We start from the raw sequence: 14,546 nt of genomic DNA on the forward strand, positions 1-14,546 counted from the left end.
CCTGTGGGCTTACTCACTGCTTTCCTGCTCCTCTGAGCTCTCAACCTTGCTCCTTACTGTCCTCTGCTATCCTATCCTGTTACACGACTTTCCTTTCATTTCCTTCTGCTAGTTTGCTATCACCTCCTTTACTGGATTTGTCTGTAGTATCTTCTCTTGTACTGTTTGTAGACCCTTTTGTACAGAGCTTGTCTGTTGGTTCCCATCAGTCAACCTCTGCCCCTTCCCTTGTCCTGTTTCTACATTACAGACACCCAGAGCTGCTGTTCCAAGTCATGAGCAATCAGCGTGGGCCTCTGTTATAGCAAACTGTGCAGAAGGCTAGAGTATTTCCAAGGTTCGTGGAATACTCTTTTCCTATATCTGCATACACCCCAAGAGGGTATTCATTCTGTATCTTTTCCCTTGCTACTCTTGCTTACTCTTCGTTCTCTTTCCTTTCCGCTGTGTGTGTTCTTATCTGTCCACTTTATTTGGCACAACCACCCAAACCCTTTCTGGGTGTCCTGTGCCACTCTTAATAGAGTGCCACTCCTGACAGAATGCAAGAGCCAAAAATGTCTTGTTCCATAGGCCGGAAAGGCACACACAGAACAAAGATGCTTTCCTTTCGGGTTAAGAAACCTTTGCATAAACCTATGGTTTCCCTAAAGACAACAAACAAGAACCTTAGTCTAAAGGACAGTCTCGCCTTAGTAAACAAAGATTTACAAGCACGGTACTATACTCACTGGCTAGCTGACCCTTCATCCATGTACAATTATTATGACATCTGCGACTATGACCCGCAGTCCTTATCTGTTGCAGAGCTACAGCAAGATAATGAATTCTTACAGATCTTGTTAAACCAAACAGTGAAAAACACTCCTGCGTCTTCTGACAAGCCTTCTAACACCGCAACAGCCAAGGATATAGCACTCATTGTGGGAGACTCTAAACCAGAATACGCTGTTGCCAGAGTGATATGCGCAAGATCAGCTTGGCAAGCTCCCCAGAATGCTGGAAACCCTTATTTGACAGGACAAGGCAGTCATTATCCTGAGGTTTGTGCATCTGGTCCTGGGTACAAAAGACCTATACTAACCATCGGTTGTCTTAATGCTTCCACAGTATCTACTAACCACAATAACCCTAAGGTCAGTCTTCCCATTGCTACAACCGAATTTTCTGCCACACCAGCTTCTGAAGCTTTAGATCAAACTAATGATACTTACCTGCTACACGAACAACTCCTACTCCTTAAAAGAAAGACCGAAGACCTCTATGATGACTTTGTTTATTTGCATTATAAGAATCTTATGAAGGGACACAAGTCACCAGACCATCTGACACTTATGTCCAACACCTGACATCTTATCTTTAGAGATCGACATGATAAGGCCTGGAATTGCCATACAGAAAAGTATACAGACTTATACCAAGCAGATGGAAGACCTAAATATAGCATATGTATCCCTTCTAAAGACTGACACAGCTCTTTCACCTTCCAGCCACAGAAACTCAGGTTGTTGTACTGACAGAAAAGAATTAACTCCTCTGGTGGGTCAAATCACGCACACAGCCATTACACCACAAAACAAGGGTGGTCTTCTGATTGGAAATCCCTCTGAGTCAAAGGATGGTTCCGCCCCCACCCTTGCCTATTGTCCAGTACTCACACTTACAACCTCTTCTGAAATGACAATGGCAGCTGAAGAGACTGGCGCAGTTCACACCGAGCATGCTGAGTTGGCAAGCGGGGCTTGCGAAAGTGTGGCTGTGCTATCAGACAACACTCTTGAGCAATCAACATCTTCAGTTTCTTCGATACCCCCTGAATCGCCAGTGGTTGTGGTACCCGATCTACCAGTAGTTGCAACACCTGAACTATCTGTAGCTGCTACAGCACCCGACCTTCCAACTGCAATCCATGATCTTCCTGCTGCTGTGGTTCCTAAACTCCCTGCCACATTTGAGACTCCTCAAGTCTCTGCTGCAAATCTTTGCTATAGCTACTGTGATTCCTGAAGCTACTGCTAATTCTGATGCTTCCGATGCCCAGATTTCTACTTCCTTCGCAGCTGTGCTCGCTGCAGCAGAATCCTCTGCTACACAACCTGATCCCTCAGCACCTTCTCTTCCTGATCCTACATCCGCCATGCTAACTGTTGCAGGGTCAGCGAAGGGTTTTCCTGTTAAGACTACTGCTCCAGTTGTTTCTGCTGGTGTATCTATAGCACTAAGACTGCCAGACTCTACTCTACCAGTCTCAGGTGCGTTCCAGCCCGCTGGCTCTCTCATGACACCCACACACCCAGTTGCTACCGCCTTGATACTCTCTACAGCCATTCAAGACTCTCACCTTGCAACCCGTTTCTGGTGCTTCATGATTTGCCTTTTTGGAGTAAGACTCTTGTACGGTGTGACAGACATTCTTCCTATAGGTCGGTCTTCAGGGAACCTGGAGAGGGGCCTGGAGAGGGGCATACTGTCATGCCTGCGCCATGGGCGCATCCATTTACGCTCAATTTGGACTATATGTTTATCATTTATTTACAACAGGCTCTTGGATCCATCTATATTTACTTTGGGAACTTTATTTCCCATTTGCGAGACTTTGGTGCTTTATTATTATTTCGAACAAACTACGCATACCATAATGCACCTGGCTACAAGCATCGATTCCTGGCTGTTCCTATTGGTTATCAAGGGAACTACACCCCCCAGAAGCCCTAAAGACTTGCCCTGCTTCCACCAGCCCAGGAACAGAAAGGGAGGTGGCCGATTGCCTGCAGGTGTGCTTAGCCAGGTGCAACCAATTAGCCTGCCTCTGTGCTGGGCTAGGCAGTATAAAGGCTGCTGCCTGCAGTGGCTCAGCCTCTTGCATCTGAGAGTTCTTCCTCCACCTTTTGCTTCTTTCTACGGAACTTGTATGCTGCTTACCTTCACTCCTGCTTGGACCCTGCCTTGTTGCTTGCTCCACCCTGCTGCCTCCTGCCATAGCCTTCCAGGCTCCCTGCCTCACAGCCCTGCTCCTCTGGGCTCTCCACACTGCAGCTGATCACGCTCTGCTGCCTTCCAGTCTCCGCCCTTGCCCTGCCGGGCTCTCCACACTGCAGCGGATCACGCTCTGCTGCCTTCCAGCCTTCGCCCTTGCCCTGCCGGGCTCTCCACACTGCAGCTGATCACGCTCTGCTGCCTTCCAGCCTTCGCCCTTGCCCTGCCGGGCTCTCCACATTGCAGCGGATCACGCTCTGCTGCCTTCCAGCCTTCGCCCTTGCCCTGCCCGGCTCTCCACATTGCAGCCGATCACGCTCTGCTGCCTTCCAGCCTCCGCCCTTGCCCTGCGTACCCTCTACATTGCAGCTGATCACGCTCTGCTGCTTTCCTGCCTCAGCCCTTGTCCTCTGGGCTCCCTGCCCTGCAGCCTGCCTCACTCCGGCTGCCTTAGCCCTTGTCCTCTGGGGCTCCCTGCTCTGCAGCCTACCTCTCTCTGGCTACCTACAGCCCTTGTCCTCAGGGCCTTCCTACTTTGCAGCTTATCACGCTCCGCTGCCTACTACCTACCTTTTCCGCTGGGTTCTCGGCCTAGCAGCTCTCTACAGTCCTCTGCTACCTTCTACGTTCAGCGGCCCTGTCCCTCAGGGTTCACTCCTTTCTGCCCGGCTCTTACGGGATCCTTGCCGTGCAGTCTGCTTTACTCTGCTGCCCTAAGCCCTTTTCCTCTGGGCGTTCTACCTTACAGTCCTACCCCTGTGGGCTTACTCACTGCTTTCCTGCTCCTCTGAGCTCTCAACCTTGCTCCTTACTGTCCTCTGCTATCCTATCGTGTTACACGACTTTCCTTTCATTTCCTTCTGCTAGTTTGCTATCACCTCCTTTACTGGATTTGTCTGCAGTATCTTCTCTTGTACTGTTTGTAGACCCTTTTGTACAGAGCTTGTCTGTTGGTTCCCATCAGTCAACCTCTGCCCCTTCCCTTGTCCTGTTTCTACATTACAGACACCCGGAGCTGCTGTTCCAAGTCATGAGCAATCAGCGTGGGCCTCTGTTATAGCAAACTGTGCAGAAGGCTAGAGTATTTCCAAGGTTCGTGGAATACTCTTTTCCTATATCTGCATACACCCCAAGAGGGTATTCATTCTGTATCTTTTCCCTTGCTACTCTTGCTTACTCTTCGTTCTCTTTCCTTTCCGCTGTGTGTATTCTTATCTGTCCACTTTTTTTGGCACAACCACCCAAACCCTTTCTGGGTGTCCTGTGCCACTCTTAATAGAGTGCCACTCCTGACAAATCCATATAATTCTGTGTTAATTGTAGTGATAATCATCTTGGCGCTAATATATTTGCTGGAGAAAGGCAAGCGTCTCATGTAGATAGAAACCATCCGGAGGTGCCTCTGGATCGGTGGCTGTGCTGTTGTATAGCTTGTGGCGCCATAGACTCTCTAGTGTTAAGAAATCTTTGTTCCTAATCTTCCAAAGCGCATCTTTCATTTTGAAATCTTGACTCTTTTGAGAAAAATCTACCTTTCCTAAAACCTCTGTAACTTTTGAACCGTACATGCTAGGAACTAAATTAAAATGTCATTGTGAAGCTAACATCCTCAGCTTTTAATCGCATCAAGAACCGCACTCCTATTCCTTATAGTTGTTCCGGGAATTTGCACTTCGCTCAATTTCACTCCATATAAAAACAGCTATTTTTTGCATTCAACTTCTGAATTTCGTTTTCAATCTGATAATCATTCAAACATCATTGCTAGTGTCTACCTGAACCTATTCAAAGCGACTCTCGCTAGTTCTGAATCCAATTTAACGAATTAAAGTCATTTTTAGCATTTTCCCATTCATTTCAAATCACATTTAAAAGCATTTGACCTGTTTTAAAATCATTCCTGTTCTCTCTAAGCTTGCTGGGGGGAATCGGGAGTGAAACTGCAATGGTTGATTGTTATTCCTGAAACCTGTGTGCCCCCATTCCATCTCTTTATATTGCATATTGGGGGGAGTGAGTAGTATCAGGGGAAAAGAGTGATTACATCGTCTTTGCTTGAATTCATATCAAGTTTAATTTCTGTGTTGCATCAATTTCATATCATTGCCTTTCTTGAACCCACCCACAGTTATTCTCTGCTACCTTGTTCTTCCTATCCCTACTCATAATTGATTGAAGAGATTGGTGATTATTGTAATACTACCCATTGCTGATCATTGTTCACACTTCAAATACATCTTTTAACTTTGCAAAACAAACCTATTTCTTGGTTCAGTGAGACCGGGGGGATTCAAAGAGAGGGGCATTATATAAAGGTACATCATCCAGAAATAAAAGAACCTTTGACATAAAAATATATAAATAAGGGTTTCTATTGGGCATCCCATACTAAGTATTGACTTAGGTGGATTGCTGCGTTGAAACCACTTACAACCTAAAAGATCTCCCTTATTCAAATCCAAAATCCCCTCTGTACATAACCAATCCTCTAAGGCCCCAAACCCTGTTGCACTCAAAACCCACAACTCCCAGAATCGTTGTTTTGCTGTTTTCCACCCAAATACTCCCCATTCTCTGTCTCCACGTACTTCTGGTTATTCTTTTCCGAACACCCAGTCTATGGGGACCAAACACTACCATTCCCACAATCCCCCTGTTTATTTTCTGACAATAATCTCGCTCATTCCTGTTTGTTCCACAACCCTTACAAATCTTGCCCATCTGAATTAACCAAAACCCCTCATTCGAAGGTTATAATTTCGTGCAACACTGTTTCCCCCTCCTACCCCGTGGGATATCTGGAAACTCTAACAACCCCCTTCTCCTGTCACGACAAACAATGGACTGACACTAAAGCTGTTTACCTGACATGTCCCAATCCGAGGGTCAGGCAAGGTTAGGCAATTAACCAGAATCACACACACCTGACGGCCCTTTCCTTTCCCAACAGGGATAAAAGGTGGAGCAAGAAAGCACAATACAAGCAAGGCAGTCCGCACGACGTAAGAGCTAACTCAGCACAGCAGTTCAAAAGGAGGAGAAAGACGGCGCAGACTGAGGGGGTTACAAGGAGAGAAGTTACCTTGCCCTTTCTGAGCCAGACCCGTGAAACCTCTGCAAACGGAAACATAAGATCGCGAACAAAGGCCAGCGTATTTTGCAGCAGATGTCGATGATGCGCAAGACCCTCCTCTGCTGATAACCAACCCGGGGAAGGACGTCTGTCTCGGTGGTACCAACCTTAACTGCAAGGATAAAGAAAGAACAGCGGTTCATCACAGCCAATGAGTAGAGGTAATCGATAAGAAACCAAACTGTGTTGAAAGAAAAATAGCTAACCGGTAATTTGAATTTTGAGAAGCTAAAGAGGAGGAAAACCATTACATAGGAGACCAGCATCACGTGGGTGCTTAGGCAAGAAACTCTGGGCAATTACACTATGGTAGAAAGACTATTGTATCCAGAAGGCCTTCAGAAGCGCCGAAAAAATGTCAAAGTGGTCATACAGGGGTCTCGTCAAATCCTCTCTCTTTGACCAGCAGATGATTGAGAAAGTTAAGGGAAATGAATCCTGCATTGTGAAGATTAATATATGAACTGTATTTCGTAAACATTAGCAAAGTCTAAAGTTCTGTGATGAATTGTCTATAACCATCAGCAAGAGTGAACCCAGCAGAGGGATGCCGACAACCAAAGGTCGGCGTGAGTGAACCTAGCAGGGGGAAACCGGCAACCAAAAAGTGGCGAGAGTGAACCCGGCAAAAGGAAACCAGTAATGAGGGGCAAAGCCCAAAAACCTGAATAAAAAGACATTAAGATTTGTGAGAGCAAGAAGTATTGCAAGACAAGGGGAAGGAAAGTGTCCTCTTGTCACTTGGGATCCGAGCCCGGTCGAGGGAGATCCAGGGGTGGAAAGCTGTCACCCAAAGTTCACTGAGAAGTTAACTGTCTTATGAATTTATTGAATACAATGACTGAGGGGTTTGTGCCCAGAAGAGGGGGAGACGGGGGTGAAGCTGTCACCCAAAGTATACGTGAAGCAGAACTTTGTGTGTGTTTGTTAAGGAATGCACCAGGCCTTTGAGGGCAAAAGACTTATTGAAAAGAGATTTTACCATCGAAGAACCTTATAAACGGAAGGAGCTTGAGTGTATGCTGTGCCAGCTTGAACTGAACTGTCAGCTCCTGCTGGGAAGGCTTGAGCGTGTGCTCTGCTCCAAAGTCCCACTTTGTCCCGTGCTAAAAACATGGGCAAAGGATGGATTATTTGAACACTGTTTCCTTTATTTTGATACCCTTTCCCACGCTTCTGTAATTAGTTGTAAGGAATTGGCAATAGATTTTCCGTAGTATAGGCCCTTTAATTTTAACACAACGCCACTAGGACTGCCTTATTTTTCATTTGATGGTCGACGCTTGCTCCCGTCTTAGATTTAGTTTTTGGTTAGGCGTTTTTCCACCCTCCATTTATAGTTCAATAAACACCCTTGAACTGTGATCACTTATGTCTGTCTTTACTGTTGCCACCATGAGTTCCTTTCAGACCCCTTGTTTAATCGCTATAATCAGGCCACCAAAAGGGCATCCTCTGGGACCCTTAGCCGCCATTTGTTGTAACAGAGTAAAACCCTCTATCTGGATTTTAGTTGTGAGCCACATTTCTTGGAGAAATATCACATCGAAGTAGAGGTAGGAAACCATTTTCATTCAATAAGTGCATATACCCCTTGGTATTCCAACTAGATATTTTTAAACTTCACTTTAGTACCTCTAGTTTCTGCATGATACATTTCCTAAACCAGGCCCATCCCACGTTGTCGTCCACTGCCATCACCTTTCCCCTTACCCCCTTATTGGAGACAGGCATTTCTGAGGTGTTTGTAATCACTGACTGCTGGACGACCATGTGTGTTGGACAGTCTACCACATATCCTACATTCCGGATTGAGTTCTAGTGGGCTCTTATGAGCGCTGTGACCTCGGGGGAAACACATTGAAATGTCACAAAGTTTCCTTTATCAACCTTCACTGGTTGCACAAACCGAAAATCAGCCAATGATGCACTCTCAGTGCTTTTATGGTCGAACACACCTTGTGCAAGTCTGACCTATTGTTGCGATTTCCACTGAATGTGAGTGGCCCCCTGCTCAGACTAAAGACCATCGGGTCCTTCGTGGGGCGAGTTGAGATTTGATGTGTTTCATTTTCAGGGCTTATTTGTTCATCTATAGCCTCCTACTTCAGGATCCATTATGTTCTGGGCTTGTAGTAGCTTTGACAGTTCGCCACAGACTGTTCGGTCTGTTTCGTCTGCCTCCACTGGGGTTCGTCCTCCAGCAACAAGCTGGTTAGTGTCCCTGGCTGCTTAGGGCCTTCCCCTCTTTTCTTTGTTGATTTCCTGTGTTCCCTTTGTTTGTCTTTGTTCCGGTATGATTGATGTGGAGTTTAAAGATTCAGTCCGATTCTTTTGGACTTCGGTGGTTGTTAGGGAGAATTCTCTCTTTAGGCTGAATTTCCTAACCTAGTGAGTCCCCCAGCAGCTTTGCTGGATTTCTGGAGTTTGTTTTTTTTCTCCTGCCAAGAGTGAGACTCTTTTTCTCCCACTCTTGGATATGATTTATGGTGTTCCTTTGGCTGTTAATGTGTTTTATGGACTATGGGGTCCTTTACTCCATAGGGTCTCATGTGTTGTTACTATGTGTGTTACACAGCACCCTCCGTGCCGTAACACAGGGGTGTCATAGTGACACCCCACCATAGATTCCATACCCTGGGACTGACTACTGTCTCCCAGGGCATGTAAAGTCACCATTGGCTTTACTAGTCCCAAATTATTAACAGAAACCAGTACAAACCATCATATTGTGGACATACTGGTCAGGGCAATTTGATTGCCCCGGGGTCTGTTAGTCGAGGGGGCATGTCTCCGTCCCTCCTGATCGAGTTTTGGCTGGAGGCAGTGGATACTACTTCTTATATTCGACCGCGAATATATTCCTATGGGATTTTCCCATTGTTCGAGGCTACCAACTTTAATTATTTAATTCTCATAGCCTCGAACATACCACTGGTTTATTTATTTAATATTAATTTGCCGGTTGGTATTTTTTGCCAGGACTCGATTCTAAAATGGCGTTTGTGTTCTCTTCTGTGACTCCAACCCAAGTCGAGCCCTTTGTTCCACTTTTTGGCGGGCTTCTCCACAGAAGCCTCCAAAAGTGGTGCCACTCTGTCTGGGTACCACAGGGGGTGTGGGAGGGGGTTTAGGCCCCCTGGACTGAGTTACCATGGTAACTCAAGTCGCACTCTCGTGTGATTGGCCCAAGTGGTGAGCCGGCCGGCTCACCACTTAGCATGTTTGATTGACAGCTAGGCTGAGTGAATGGGGGTATGCTGCATAAAAGCAGGGCTTTTGGGACTGGAACTTCAGAAGTCGCCACAGGACCTGAGAATCCGATGAGGGAGAAGCTGAGCCGACCCACCACGACGACACCACCGGTGGAGGCCTGCGGATCCGACTCACCACTTCCCGACGACAGAGAAGATCTCCCGGCTGGAGAGGCTTCTTCCCCTGACTGGTGGGCACAACCAGTTTACCTTCTTTCTTCGCACCCCAGACCGGTTTGTGGTCGAACTGCCCGTGCCATGCACCCCGGCGGCCGGATAGCCACTCACCACTGAACCGCGAATCAACGGACCGCTCCTTGTACCTGAGAAACTCTGCGGCTGGTTTCTTCCCTGGCAGTGCAATGGACTCCTGTCTTCCTCCCCGACGAGATCCTCTCTTCCCCCGGACGAAGCACTGACTTGCATCCGCTGCCAGGAACAACTGCCCCCACTGGAGTGTTCTCACCACTTTAAGGTACCGTGTCCGCCAGGCCTCCCTTTCTAAAGATTGCTACAAGGTAATAATAATCCCTTAACCTTCTGGACTGGGCTGGCCGCCTTGACCATCTAACTGGTCCCTTTCTTTTGGTCCAACTCTTTCTGAACCTTTTCAAGACTTTTGTGCTCTTCAACCGTGTGACCGTGGACACATTTCGTTCTGATCCTCTGAAAGTGGATCCGGCCTTCTGAACTCTAACTTCACGGTTTTACTTTGCCTTCCTCTCTTGTTGTGTTCTTGTAAAAGTGTTGGGACCTGTTTCAAATTATTCTCTGCTTTTCTGTCCCTTTTAAAACAAATTATTAGAGTGCCATCTGCGTTAAGCGCTCACCGCTGTCTGAAAATAAGTGGGGCTTTACTTAAGACTTGTCTAATATTCTTTTAAGGGAGTGTATATCTTTTAGTGACCGTGTTTTTGAATTGCTTACTATTAGTGCCTGTGTGTTTTTCTAGATGTGGTTTTAAATAAATAATTATATCTCTTTTACACCAAGCCCTGGTCAGTGTTTACTTGTTCAATTGTGTTCTCTTGACCTATTGTGAATACCCTGTATACTGCCTAACTCTTCTTGAGGGAAGTCTGACTGCTCAGCCACAGCTACCAAGTGAATCTGCGTGGTACAGACTGCTACCAAGTGGGTTTACTGCCAAACACCTGTAGTCCTAAATCTTTTGCAGTGGTCCCAGAGGGAACTGCACAGGTTTCTGCCTAACAGTAGTTTTCTGTTTTTTACTTGTCTCTTTCTTGCCCTTTCCTCCATACATATTTCCTTCCGTGTTTTGCAACTGTTTACCTCATCTGCTCCGTCCGACGAGGTTGTTCCAGAGGGGATGATGATTGCCTCCTGCTTAGCCCCTTCCTGGGTTTGCTCTCTGATTGTCTCAAGGTCAGCCCCTTTGGTACTGATTTCTGGTATCCCCTTTTTTAGGGGATAGTTAGAAAGTTGGTCCAGCACTGCTTCTTGTTTTTTCACCTCCTCAAGGATCACACCACATCATTTTAACAAGAGTTTTACCGCAAAGTGCAGCACTCCGTCAGCAACCGTAGTGCTGTTGCTGGTGTTCGAGTCATTTGACCCCCTTATGTCATCGAGTAGTGTCACATCGACGTCCACTTGCGCCTTTGTCGTCTCAGGACACATGGGAGGAGGTCACAGCTGGGAAATCAGTGATGACTCCACCGGATTCACCACACCACTTTCAACAATCTAGCAATGGGCTAAAAGTCTCAAAGATTTCGAACTTTGCTAACAACAAACCAGAGTGGCAAAGTGTACATCAAGCTGTAAACTGGGAAAAAGAACTGTGCCAAACAATTCCAGGAGAATGGAATCATTCTCCTGGTACCGAACTGGGAGTTGTGCTTGAGACGCCAGGGGTAGGAGTCATTCCACTTGGCTTTATTGGAAAATGTATAGAGCCACACTAGGAGAAGGGAGTAATTATCCTGGTACCGAACTGGGAGTTGGGCTTGAGACACCAGGGGAAATGAGCCATTCCCCCTGGCTTTATTGGAAACTGTATAGAGCTACACTTGGAGAAGGAAGTCATTATCCAGGTACCGAACGAGTTATGCTTGAGATGCCAGGGCAAAGGAGTCATTCTCCCTGGCTTTATTGGGAATTGTATAGAGCTACACTAGGAGAAGGGAGTTATTCTCCTGGAGACCAACCTTGTATAAGGGCTGTGTGAAACCGCAGGGCAAGGGTGGCATTTTCATTATAAGTGAACATTCTTTTGGATGCTAGCCAGGCAACAGGAGAAGGGAACCATTCTCCTGAAGAAGGAACTTTCTGTTTGTTTACTTACCACCAGAGAAGGGTCTGGGACCCCCAACAAGATTTCAAACTCTGCTAACAACAAACCAGAGTGGCAATGTGTACATCAAGCTGTAAACCGGGAAAAAGAACTGTGCCAAACAATTCCGGGAGAATGCAGTCATTCTCCTGGTTCCAAACTGGGAGTTGTGCTTGAGACGCCAGGGGAAAGGAGTCATTCCCCCTGACTTTATTGGAAACTGTATAGTGCCACACTAGGAGAAGGGAGTAATTCTCCTGGTACCGAACTGGGAGTTGTGCTTGAGACACCCGGGGAAAGGAGTAATTCCCCCTGGCATTATTGGAAACTGTATAGAGCTACACTAGGAGAAGGAAGTTATTCTCCTGGAGACCAACCTTGTATAAGGGCTGTGTGAAACCGCAGGCCAGGGAAAGGGAGGCATTCCCCCTGGCATTTTCATTGTAAGAGAACATTCCTTTGGACACAGGTCAGGCAATAGGAGAAGGGAGCCATTCTCCTGTAGAAGGAACTTTCTGTTTATTTATAGTTTAGTTATAGTCTGAGGGATAGAAGTAGGTTGTGACATAGGACGGTGCAGATTATGTCGACGGACATTCCGACTGACCATTTAGTATTAGTTATGAGGCAGGGAAACCCCTCATAGAGATAGGATTAGATGGGTTTTAAATACACTAATAAAAGTCTACAACCAAAACCATGCCACCTTTCTGTCAGTTTCCTTCTTCGACACCCTTGCACCTCCTACCACCGCCCATATGGTTGTTTGTGCAACTCTTGGTTGCGTTGAATCTGAGCTGTGATGTATATGGGGTGGAGTTATAAGGTCAGGAGGTCTTGTGGCATTTAGGAGAAAACTATCCTTAACATCCTAAGAAGAAGCATCAGAGTACAGCTTTAGAGAGAATGGGTGATATATTGTATGTCTAGCGGAAAGAGGACAATTGGCTAAGAGTAGTTGCTATGTAATGAACATCTGTGTCACTCCTACCATCCAAGGGACCCAACATATAGTGTGTAGGCACAGGCATCAAAATTAAGGTTGGATAAGCAGGAGCAAAAAGCAGCGCCTGGGTATGCAGCATTAACTAGTGACCCGGAGCTACCACTGAGGAACTAGAAGCTAGTACATCGTGTTTTGTATATCTAATTTCCACATAAGATGCCAACTTATCATTTTGTCAATTGTATTATTCTTGAAATACATGTCTTATAATTGTGGTCTAGATTGTCTCAAATGCACAGAGTTAAATTCATATAGATGTGTTTGTTTGGCATCAGTTGGCCTAGGGAGCCAAAAGTAGTTCCTGGTAGCTGTTGGTGCCAAGCTAACCAGGCTCTTCTAGGCCACAGGCAGGAGCTAAATAGCTCCCAGCACCCCTCAATTCCAAACCCTGAGGTATTCCAGATGTATCTTTCCTCAACAATAATGCAATATTACATAAATGTTTTCTTTGGTGGTATGTACTTTGTGACATGGAACTGTGGATTTTTATATTTTTAAATATGTCAGGTTGTTGGAGGAACTTAGATAGCAGTTTAAGGTTTATGCTAATGTATTCATTTTAGGAAATATTAAATCATCAATTTACTGTTTTCAACAGGTGAAGGCCTTTCTTCAGCCGCCGATGGAGGGGATTGTGCTGGAAACATATGGTACTGGAAACGCGCCAGATAATCGGGAGGATTTGCGCCAAGTTTTGAAGGATGCCACAGAACGTGGTGTATTGATTGTAAATTGCACCCAGTGTTTGCGAGGGTCTGTTACTGATTCGTATGCCACTGGAAAGGTGCGAAACTTTGAACCCACAAACCTTTTCTTTATTGTGATGATTGTCAATCACTACTCGCTCATTGCTGGTACTTATTCATAATTATGTAATTAGTTGTGAAGTGTTTAGTTCAATTCTATTCTGGGAAACAAAAATCTTACAGTTTGAGTTGAGGATGTGCTGATTGTTCAATATAATATTAGGTGGATTGATCATTGGAACACACTAGGCTGGGAAAAGTGGGTGGAGTGGCCCGCTAAGGACCATCCCTCTCTCTTCTAAAATGCACTGCTCCCTCACGACTCCCCAGGTCAGTATATACTCCTTGTTCCTCCCTACTGTCTAAGGTCTTACTTCTCTAACAGTGTGGGCCTGAAGGCAGTTACCTTGTCTACACAATTACCCTCAGGGACTTACTAGGCTGGCCCTACAGTATCAATTAAGTTTGTTTTTAAAGGGATAATGGATTTCGCCTTTCACACATTATGCCCAATTCGTTCTTCTGCCTATCACAGCCACTTACTCCTCTCCCTTGCACTCTCTGATATCTCCCTCTCACTGTTCTCCTTCCAACCCCACTGCCCTCCACTCCTTCTAATGCCTGCACCTTCCGTCTATGTATCTCCGATGTCTCTAACTCTTTTTAACCCTTACCTCCACTCTTTTGATGTTACTACTGTCTCTTCTACACTCTGTGACAAATTCGGAGATGCCGTCACTTTGCCCCAAAGGGAGAGCCCCTTCCCATGAGAGCAGGGCGGTGAGGCCGCCACCCGATAGGCCTCCTGGGGCTGGTACTCAGTGAGGAGGATCTCATGGGAAGAGACATCTCCTCTGAGGACAAGGGAGAACATCTCCTGGGAACGCAGTATGCCAACCCTCCGCCAACACCCTGCACATCTTCCTATCCCATAAACCCCATGTATGTCTGTAAGTCTGAAAACTTAGTAACTACTGAGATGAGGAAGAGCAGCCCACCTTAGGGAAGCCTACTTAACAAGTACTGGGACAAGGAAGAGGTGCGGAACAAGTGAGAATAATGGTGAGAACTTGAATGAACTCTAGTCTTCTCTGTCCACTCGCAATAAAAACGAAAGAAGGGCTTTGTCAAGTGG

The 14,546-nt window shown here is 46.2% G+C and overlaps 1 protein-coding gene across 1 annotated transcript in view; it reads left to right on the forward strand.

Annotated features, from left to right (window-relative positions):
* Window positions 1–14,546, forward strand: part of ASPG (asparaginase) — a 431,236-nt gene that overhangs the window by 308,186 nt on the left and 108,504 nt on the right. Inside the window, exon 8 of the mRNA XM_069638193.1 lies at window positions 13,264–13,449. Within this exon, the coding sequence (XP_069494294.1) occupies window positions 13,264–13,449 (186 nt within the window). The remainder of the gene's footprint in view (window positions 1–13,263; window positions 13,450–14,546) is intronic.

This window comes from Ambystoma mexicanum, chromosome 14, assembly GCF_040938575.1.
Source record: "Ambystoma mexicanum isolate Mex_15411 chromosome 14, UKY_AmexF1_1, whole genome shotgun sequence".
In the NCBI taxonomy this organism is placed as follows: domain Eukaryota; kingdom Metazoa; phylum Chordata; class Amphibia; order Caudata; family Ambystomatidae; genus Ambystoma; species Ambystoma mexicanum.